Genomic DNA, 10,131 nt, shown 5'->3' with positions numbered 1-10,131 from the left:
GGCTGGTGTAACACCCCACAGCAGCCTCCTGGTAACTCTTATGGTCTTATGTAACTCTCTCTGTTTGAGACTCACAGTTTCCTTCTCTTTTCATTCACCTCCAAATGCTTCTTCTGACTACATTCCTGTAGTCCGCACACGTGGATCTCATTTCAACATACTGACAGCACAAGACAGAAACTGAGCTTCACTGATTCACCATTTTGTCAAAGTAGTGAATATATCTGGATCACATAGACAAACCCTGAATTCTAGTAATAGTTTGTCTTTTTATTTCAGTGCGTTCAAGTGCAGTCCAGGCTTTCACTCAAACTGTATAGTGACACTGCAGCAAGGTGCAGATACTGTGTTTCATTAGCATAGTCTGGGACTGAAAACAACAGGGGATTCTCTTACTGACGTGGCCCTGAACATACTGCATGTCGTCTTGGCAGCTCTCATCTGTTTTATTATTGATTTTTATGGTTGCTGTTCATAGTGTTCTACGCTTTACTCCTGTGTGTACTGATATGCTGACGGTCATTATGGCATCATTATTGTGACTCCCTAAGTTAATTACTGACAGAATTCTGAACTGATGGTTATACTGTCACTCAGTGAATACACAGTGGTTCTTTGATCAGGTCTTATTGAACGCAGTATAATTTTCATATGGACAGTTGCTTTCATCAGTCAGTGCTCATTCTTATCACTCTTAAAAAATGTACCAGACTTTTGTCAGCTGTTAGTCAGTAGTAGTAGTGCTGGAAGTCTAATGTCCATCTGTTCTCCATTACTATGCAAAATTACCATGATACAATCTCCGATCTGCGCTAATTTGACTATCTACAGATGGTGTGACAGCCTGAAGGGAACAGGGAGGGGAAATACACTGCAACACTAACTTTTATATGATGAGACTCATTCAATGTCTAGCAGATCAAATGATATGTGATGGGGTCATAGCATAAGGACAATATTTGCATGTAGGAACTGCTTTATAATCCTTTCACTGAAGATTTTAATCAACCTCCCTCTCTCTCTCTTTTTTTTTTTTTCTTGAATAAGTCAAAACTCGGCCTTGTTGGTACATTCAAGACCACTCGGAGTGCAAACATCTGACTCTGAGAACAGTGTGAGCTTCCAAATTAAAACACATCACATAGCTCTTATCCAGTACACTGTGTTTTATTCACCTGATATTCTCATTTACTTCCCTATCTTCAATAACAGACCATGGTGCACTGAAAGAATTGTGCAATGTGTTTTCATTTTGATTAAAGAGTGCCAAACCTTACCACTTAGTACTTATCAGTTTGATTTTCCAACCAGTTTTAAAAGCAGTCCTTTCCTACATCTTATATACATCAGTATTAAAATATAACATTTGTAAATATTCACATTTATTCTTATATTTTTTACTCTCAGCTATGACATGGTGCATTATGGCCACTCCAACCAGCTGCGACAGGCCAAGACCATGGGAGATTACCTCATTGTTGGAGTACATACAGACAGTAAGTGTCCACAACCGGTGAACATCACTGCAAAAACATGGTGTTTTCAGTGGAAATGCCCTCTCTCGGCTACTTTACCAGGAATTTTTAAGGCCATCTGTAGCCAACCTGTTTTCATGCTCAACTTTTTACCATCCAAAGTCCAGCCTGTATTTGCTAGGTATGAGGATCCATGGTGCCAGTATCCTCTGTTTATCTTCTATACATCAGTCATTACAAGCCAGGCACCAGCTGTGTCCTATACAATAGAAGAGGTTGCTGTTGTGCCAGTCTTGGCAGCAGCTCAATGATTGCACATCAGCCTCCTGTGCCCACTGGGGCGTTCTGACATTGTGATAACCCAGAATGATTTTCACAGTGAGTGTCAGTAGCAATATCAGCAACTTCCCCCTCTGTTGAGGTGTTAATAAAATATCTCACTGACTAGACAGTCACTACAAAACTGCTCATCAGAATGTCATGCAGAAGGAGATTTTTGTCCCCGTTCCATTAACCTCAGTCCTCATTACCTGTGTGTGTCATCAGTATAATTTGCATGTAATATTTTGTATTGAAGGTGAAATCGCAAAGCACAAGGGTCCGCCGGTCTTCACTCAGGAAGAAAGATACAAGATGGTACGGGCCATAAAATGGGTGGACGAGGTTGTGGAAGGAGCACCGTATGTCACCACCCTTGAGACCCTTGACAAGTACAACTGTGACTTTTGTGTGCACGGAGGTACAAAATACCGCTACATGATGTTTAAAACATGACACACAAACTGATTAATAATCATAAAAAATACAGATCACTGATTATACTAATGCTGTTGTTGGATATGACAAAGCTTAAGTGTTGTTTCAGATGATATCACTCTAACAGTGGATGGGAAGGACACATATGAAGAGGTGAAGAAGTCAGGACGATACAGGTGAGGCAGGTGATAACAATGTTGTGTGTGTGTGTTTCTTAAGGTGTGACATTGTGTATTGTGTTGTTACAGGGAGTGTAAGAGAACCCAGGGAGTTTCAACGACAGATCTGGTTGGCAGGATGCTGCTGATGACCAAAGCACACCACAGCAACATTGTGAGTACAGTCTTATTCTGTCTCAGTGAGTTCAGTTCACAGTACAAGTCTAATTCAACCATCTGTTCTCTTTAGGATAGTTTAGACTATCAGCAGCACACAGACAACTTTGGAAAGGTAGGTACCAAGCATATGTTCAGCTGATTTTGATGCTTTGGTCATCATTCAGTAAATATTAAACCCTTAACAATATGGGCTGGATGTCAGCCATTATTAAACAAAGGCCTTTACTGTGGACCCACTTTACAATCAAGTAACAGGCCGTGCCAGTCAACATTGAATGCTACTTCTCTTCTTGGATGGGAAAAGTAACTCCAAGTCAACACGCTGTGGTTTTAAACTGTGTGAATTCAGTAGAGGTTCTTTTTACATTTGAGCATCTATGGCTGGGAGATTAATGCTGTGAATCTGGCCAGGGTTGAATACATGCACTGAGGATTTGTGGGACATGTTTGAGCCACTGACCAGAGGTAACATTACCACTCACGCCACTGGGTGGCGATGTAGTTGTGGTTTCACATGCTCAACATAATTCAGTGGTGATCGTTAATCTCACCTGAAGTGTATCTGTTTTAATGCTACACTGTCACTTTTGTACTCATTGTGCTTGTTTTTTATGGGGGTTGCATGGTCAGAAGGGCCACAGTCCCTGGACGGGGGTTTCTCAGTTTCTGCAGACTTCACAGAAGATCATCCAGTTTGCTTCAGGCCAGGATCCTCAACCTGGAGACACTATCATCTATGCGGCAGGGGCCTTTGACCTCTTCCGTATCTTTTCTACATCCACAGTTGAAATAGATTTTTTTCTCTGAACATGTTTTATACATGTGGAATTTATTTAATAAAGTCAGTGTAACTGTAATATATCAAAGCAACAATACCACTGTCAGAATGGTGTGAATAATTAATCGTTCTGTGAACTGTTGCTATTAAATAATTAGCTGCTACCCTTGACTGGTCTCCTGTCAGACATCGGCCATGTGGACTTCCTGGAAGCGGTGCATAAACTCGCTGAAAAGCCATACATTATAGTGGGGTTGCACTTTGATCAGGTGAGTCTCCTTCTTCTCCGAGACACTTTACTGCTTCCCTGAGTCAAATGATGGCATTTTCTACACATCTCTACTTTGCCTGTATTTTTCAGGAGGTGAATCGTTACAAAGGGAAAAACTACCCCATCATGAATGTCCACGAGAGAACGCTGAGTGTCCTGGCTTGTCGAGTAGGTTCTTGGTTTCTTGCTCATTCTCCATCAATACAGCGCACTACACAATATGCACTCTTTATGTATAAACTAGTGTGTGTACTTCTTTTTCACAGTATGTCTCAGAAGTGGTGATTGGTGCACCTTTTGCTGTCACAAAAGATTTGCTGGACCATTTCAAGGTACATACATGTAATCCATTTCACTTTCACCTCTAGTTTAAGTTCTCACTGATCAAAAATGAATCAAACTTTAACATAGCTTTATATTCAAAGGTGGATCTTGTTTGCCATGGAAAGACAGAAATATACCCTAACAAGGATGGATCTGACCCTTATGCTGTAAGAGTATAAACACTGTCACATTGTACAGCCAGTTTTAAAAAGCACCTTTGTGAATTAGGAATCACATTTTTAGACACTTTTTATTTTCACACCCAGGAGCCCAGGAGGAAGGGCATCTTGCGAACTGTTGACAGCGGGAACAGCCTCACTACAGATGCCATTGTGCAAAGGATAATCAAAAACAGGTATCAAGAAAAATAATAGGTAAAATAAATAGTTAAAATAGTTGAGCGACTTCTGGAGTGAATATGCAGTACGTCGGACGTCGGTCTTACTATGTATATTCTCTAATATCCTTTGTGTGATTTAGGTTGCTGTTTGAAGCAAGGAACCAGAAGAAAGAGGCCAAAGAGATGGCTGTGATCCAGGCCATGAAGCGACAAGAAGATGAAAAGACTAAAGAGAGAGCCCAGGCTGTGCAGTAGGAGGGCCCTGAAAAGGCACTGTCAGCTATGTGTCAACCTAACACTGACAAGCTCAAGTAACCTTAACTCGTGTACAGTGAAATAAACCCTTTTGTAAGTATTATGACACCGTCAACACACAATCCTGGCAGTCTTTCCAGCAGCCAGAGCAGCATAGTCTGCTGTGGTATCATCAGGTATACAATATGTGTGTGGTGGTGGGGGGTCTTCTGTGTATTAATATATTCTGCATATGCAAATACATGTTTATGTCAGTCAACAAGTCACACATAGAGATATCTAACTACTGAGATATAGGCAGAAGAATAATTTTTAAAAAATTGTCTGTCTATTTAATGTCTTTGAATAGAGTTAATTTCTCAAGTACTTATATTTTTTGAGTATTTTTAAGTATATTATGGGATGTGGGTACATGAGGGGCAGATGTGTGTGTATGTGTGTGTGTGTGTGTGTGTGTGTCTGTGTGCGTGTGGCAACCTGAGAAGGTGGTCAGGTATTGAACTATAGCAAGGAAGTGGTTTGAGTTGTCATTTCTGTGGGGCTGTTGCTGCTTTTTGCCCAACAACGGGCTCAGCCCCGTGACTGCTCTATCTTTGTATATACTGTATGAACTGTATGTATGTATTATAATTATTACAGGCTCTCTGGAGGATGCTGAGAATACTAGAGAATTAGGGGAGAAAACTGACCTGCTCCCCGGTTTTAACTTGGGATGTAGCTGAGTGTTTGAAGTGAGAAGGTATTGAAAACTTGATACACTATTTTGGAACCTCATGTATATAGCAGACCCTACACCAGGCTGCACCAACTACTCAGTACCATCTGTTTTTACTGGTGAAACAGGTCTAAAATGCACACAGTTGAGACCTGCACCTGGCCTTTCCAGCACTCCTTAAGTTTATCCTCATATACAGAACACTACAGAATTTTAAGAGACTGCTTTTAACATTTAGTTTTAATAGTATAACTAGAGAATGACAAACAGATGTTCAATGTTGTTGATCATGAAGTAGACCTCTTCCTGTCATTTTTTAAATCCTGAACAATTTAACCTCTGTCTCTGCAAATGGGATTAAATAATATATTTTTTTGTAAATGCATATTTTACTCACCTCCTCTCCATTAACTATCATATGGATGGTTTCCTGTTGTTTAAAAACAATAATAATATGTCTGTATGTAAAATTGGAATGTATTTACTGTAGGCTGTAATCTTTGTTATGGACAATTGCCAGTTGACAAACCGATGGGACTATGGTTGCTGATAATAATAACAGTTTACTATGAAAAGGTGTTTGCTGTCTTGTTTTATTAAAACAGAAAATGTCAGGGTGTGGTAAAATCAAGTCTAATTTATTATATGAGTAAATGAGCAGAGGCCACATTGTGAAAGGTAAGGACACAGGTGATAAGAAAGGATCATCTTTTGACTTCATTAAATGTCAGGTTGTTGAGATTAGGTCATTCCAATAGCAACACAAGATTAAAAATAAATAAAATTAAAATTCCTACATTCCAGATTCTACATAATTGCGTAAGTATTAGTAAAAAAAAATCTTAAACATACTACCCCATGCAAAATAGCCTTCAGTGTTAGATGTAGTAAGTAAAATTGATGTGAAAAGTTAAAAACACCACCATTCTTATGAGTGAAACTGCACGTTTGTTGTCTTGACTGCACCTGGAACACACCGACATGCAGGTGGCTCCGGTTTGAAAAGAGGCCTGTGCACACCTGTTCCTAATGAACCTCAACGAGCTCTGTCGGCTCAGGTTCTGGATTTTCTAGGAGTTTGGACGTGTGGAATTTGTTCCAACAATGTTTTGTTGTTTCAGTATACTGCCAGTGCCGCTGCAGGTAGTACGTTCATCAAATTATTGAATTCATTTCAGAAGATAAAGGTTCGAGTTAATTCGAATCTGTGGATGTCGTTTAGACTTGGAACGATATTTAAGTCGCCTATTAAGACGATTTGGACATTTGTCATACTGTAGATGTTTAGATTTTAAAAAAAGAATGAAAAAAGAGAAATGACATTCAGACCATCTTGGTTACTAAGACACTTGCGCCAATTAAAGAAATCGCCAATTTGCTTCTTAGAAACACAATATAAGTTGCAACAGTATGTGATCAGCGCTGGGGAAGCCATGCTTCTTCATTTCCACACAACCATTTGTGTTTATAGTCTTCAAATTTATCATAGATTTTATTTGAACTTGTATGAAAAGCCAAACGTATCCTTGTTCTTCCTTAGATCTGCTTGGGAATGTGCCCGCGCCAGGACATTACAGAGGAGCAAAAAAAGGCTAAAGTCCAGAGCTCTAAAATAGAACAAGACCTCTGTGAACATGCCAGGGCTGAGATGAATGTGGTGAAAATCCTCCTGCTGGGTAACTTAGACATTTGTTTATCATATGCCAATACATCATTGACACTTGAAATGGAAAGTATTATATTCTTTGTGCCTCAGGAACTGCAGAGAGTGGAAAGAGCACCCTGATCAAACAGATAAAAATCATTCACAGCAATGGCTTCTCCAAACAAGAGCTCATTAGTTTCAAGGTATCGCTCTTCATTTTTCACCCTAAAATACTGAATTGATCTAAGCTTGAAAACAACCTTTGGCATCACCAGGAGCAGATGAGTTAAAAGACTTGACTTTCATTCTTCTCTGCAGCCGGCTGTGCTGGACAACCTTCTGACCTCTATGAAGTTTGTTCTTCGAGGAATGGGGATCCTGAGGATAAACCTTATTAACAAGAAGAACAAGGTGAGGAGATTAATACAGATAGACCTTTTGTGGAGACACGGTTTTAAATAAAGTTTCATCAAATGTGTTTTCTCTTAGACTTAGTCCACTATTTATTGCAGTCCCTCATTACCACACTAGATGTCAGTGTTTATCTGTTTAGGACCCAGTGACCAGCAGTGATGACTGATAGACTGGTGATCCATCTAAGTTCTGATGGTGCAAGACGGTTAGTAATGCACAACTAAATGTGCCAAAGAATGAGAGAGCATTCATATGGAAGCTCCATATAGGAGTTAAATGATGTTTATCTATTTGGCCCCAGAGAGGAGGGTGCCAGGCCATGCCGTCATAAGTCTCCAGAGCTCCACAATAAGCGACGCCATTTCCCAGACCTAGCCTATCCTTAAAACAAAGCATCCCTGAACCCTGTTCTCACCCAAGCAAAGAGAAGTGTGGCTTGACACACAGCATCTGCATTGTTTGATCAGGTTAAGCAGTGTCTAGTCCAACTGGCTTGTCACCTCTGAGAGGGGGTTCTCCTCATTTCTCCAGCCACTGATGCTCTACCAATATTGTCAAACAAACTATTAACAATTCCAATGAGTCTGTAACTACATTATCACCACTACCAATAAAGGTTTTGTGTGGGTGTAGGAGTGAAGCCAAGTCTACAGGGTCACCGGGGGGTAACCCACAACACAGAGAAGCAATCAGTGTGTTCCAGTGTCTCACAACCACCACCTCCTTTGTTTGAACCCACACAGCCCTTCATCTACTCAGGCTAATTCAAGCTATTACCAAACTGTCACTAGCAAACATTTAAACTGCTGTTAGTCACCAAACATTTCAAATAGCTCACCATGTAACTAACCAGACTTCTGCTTTCCTTTAATACTGTATCGGAAACCACCTGGTGTTTAGTATTCATTCCAACAAACCTAACTTCTACTGTGTACTCATGTTAGCTTGCTCATGCTAACAGGAAGTAGGCCTCAAGCCTGCTGCATGTATCAATGGCCTGACATGTCAATAAATGACATGATGTAATAATCCATTTGTGCTGGGAGACGATACAACCTGCAATGCATTACTTGGGAGTTTATTTTCGAGAAACATCACATTTAATCTGATGTATTTTAGTATAAATATGTATTGTCCTGTTCAGATTCACGCCCGTTCTATCCTGGCCTGCAGCCAGTGTCTGGGGGATGACCAAGAATTGCTTCCTTTCGTGGCTCATGCTTTCTATGCGCTTTGGGCCGACCAAGGGGTGCGAGCGGCCGCAGCCAGAGGTCACGAGTTTGAGCTGAATGACTCTGCACTCTAGTAAGTAGAATGACCTTAAGTGATGTTCACTGCACAATGATGTCCAATTATGACTGACAGTGGAAATGTCAAGGGAAACGGCCCAGTAAGAAGTGTGGCGTCACATCTTCTCAATACAGAGCAAGAGTTACGCAAGTACAACCCATCTTCAGGAAATGATTCCTGTGACATTTGTGGAACGGGAGGATTAAATTGGGATCAAATTAAAAAGCACGTATCCAGGAAGGTGGTAGTCAGGGTAGAGCAGATGAAAGATGTCAGTTTTCTTGTTTAATTAGTACAAATTCAAACAACATTGTGTGTAAAGTTGTATGTTGGGTTTTAGGTTTTGATGAATCTATAACAATCTAATTTAACAGTACTGTATTTTGAAAATTGTCCATAAATTCTGAAACGTTAGTATTAGAATACAGCCAGTGTGTTAGCCAAATGCTGTCCTTCAGTGATGCAATTATGGCCTTTTAGCAGTTCATTTAAAAGCAACTCATAGAGTGTCATGAGCTCCAAACGCAGTACTCTGCATACTGTATAGCATTTGAGTGCGTGTTGCATCATCAGCTGAAGAGCGGATTGTTAAATGAGTGGAATACATTTTGTTAAATGGCGTTGTTGTTTTGTGCTTTGTGTTTGATGGTAAATATGAAGTGTGATTATTTTTAAACAGCAGTGTGTGTGTGTGTGTGTGTGTGTGTGTGTGTGTGTGTGTGTGTATATAATTTGCAGTGATGCTGCATAAGTTCTTTCATAATGCAGTACAATCAGTTTTTTTTTTTGTTTTTGTTTTTTTTAATGTTTGAATGAGCTCGCATGGGTTGAGCAGAAGTACATCAGAGGCAGCAGGGAGGAGGTCTGCCAAGTTAAAATGTGCTCCAGCTGGCCAGACTCAGAAAGCTGGGGATGTGACAACTTTATTATCAGAACTCAGGTGGGGAGCTGGAGGAGAATATGAAACTTACCCAGCTCTTCTTTCAGTGTTCTCACTCCACTGGGCCCCACGTTGATTTGTCCCTCCTTAAATACTGGGTTAGACTGTCGTGACGCAATGGACTTCTCCAGGACCAGGAGGTGCCTCAATGTGAGAAATATCTTCTAGGAAGTCGGCTTGAACTGAACAGTTAATGCTGCTAAAAATAAAACGGGCCATTAAAGGAAGTTAGCTATTATGGTTTTAGAACAGCTTCGCTCCTGTTGGGATGAAAACACTGAAACAGAATCAGCAAGCAGAACTGCACAGAACAGCTGGGGACTGTCAGTATATTTTGTTTTGTTGCATTTCTGTTTATGCACACAATATTTAATTTTTGTGTTGCAGGGCCGAGGTTTCAGAAATGCAGAGGATGTAAACTAACGATGCAACTTGAGCCAGTTTCACAAAGCTCTTTTAGATTGGTCTGTAGTATTAGGGCCACCTTAGTTTCACAAAGCCAACTCAGAACTATGTTCACATGATAACAATCAGTGACACCCGTACTGACCAGTGGCACTGAATGACAGCAGAAAAAAACATGACTCAGT

The 10,131-nt window shown here is 40.4% G+C and overlaps 2 protein-coding genes across 8 annotated transcripts in view; both read left to right on the top strand.

Annotated features, from left to right (window-relative positions):
* Positions 1–4,561, top strand: part of LOC109972234 (ethanolamine-phosphate cytidylyltransferase-like) — a 9,138-nt gene extending 4,577 nt beyond the window's left edge. The window contains exons 2-13 of one of the 2 annotated variants that reach the window (XM_020620953.1): positions 1,408–1,496; positions 2,053–2,214; positions 2,341–2,407; positions 2,480–2,564; positions 2,640–2,681; positions 3,200–3,332; positions 3,534–3,616; positions 3,709–3,786; positions 3,885–3,950; positions 4,044–4,109; positions 4,209–4,297; positions 4,423–4,561. In XM_020620953.1, the coding sequence (XP_020476609.1) occupies positions 1,408–1,496; positions 2,053–2,214; positions 2,341–2,407; positions 2,480–2,564; positions 2,640–2,681; positions 3,200–3,332; positions 3,534–3,616; positions 3,709–3,786; positions 3,885–3,950; positions 4,044–4,109; positions 4,209–4,297; positions 4,423–4,537 (1,075 nt within the window). In that variant the 3' untranslated portion in view covers positions 4,538–4,561. The remainder of the gene's footprint in view (positions 1–1,407; positions 1,497–2,052; positions 2,215–2,340; positions 2,408–2,479; positions 2,565–2,639; positions 2,682–3,199; positions 3,333–3,533; positions 3,617–3,708; positions 3,787–3,884; positions 3,951–4,043; positions 4,110–4,208; positions 4,298–4,422) is intronic. The other variant, XM_020620954.1, reaches the window with a different exon arrangement.
* Positions 4,562–5,187: 626 nt separating this feature from the next.
* LOC109972235 (guanine nucleotide-binding protein G(o) subunit alpha-like) overlaps positions 5,188–10,131 on the top strand; it is a 10,386-nt gene continuing 5,442 nt past the window's right edge. Inside the window, exons 1-5 of one of the 6 annotated variants that reach the window (XM_020620958.1) lie at positions 5,188–5,276; positions 6,793–6,928; positions 7,009–7,100; positions 7,216–7,308; positions 8,456–8,616. In XM_020620958.1, coding sequence (XP_020476614.1) covers positions 6,805–6,928; positions 7,009–7,100; positions 7,216–7,308; positions 8,456–8,616 — 470 coding nt within the window. In that variant the 5' untranslated portion in view covers positions 5,188–5,276; positions 6,793–6,804. Of the gene's footprint in view, positions 5,277–6,142; positions 6,399–6,492; positions 6,661–6,792; positions 6,929–7,008; positions 7,101–7,215; positions 7,309–8,455; positions 8,617–10,131 lie in introns of those variants that run through there. The other 5 variants (XM_020620960.1, XM_020620957.1, XM_020620955.1 and 2 more) reach the window with 5 other exon arrangements.

This window comes from Monopterus albus, unplaced genomic scaffold (genome assembly GCF_001952655.1).
Source record: "Monopterus albus unplaced genomic scaffold, M_albus_1.0 scaffold251.1, whole genome shotgun sequence".
Taxonomy (NCBI): Eukaryota; Metazoa; Chordata; class Actinopteri; order Synbranchiformes; family Synbranchidae; genus Monopterus; species Monopterus albus.
Note: the sequence above shows the minus strand (reverse complement) of the source record. Positions and strands in the feature narration are given on the sequence as shown.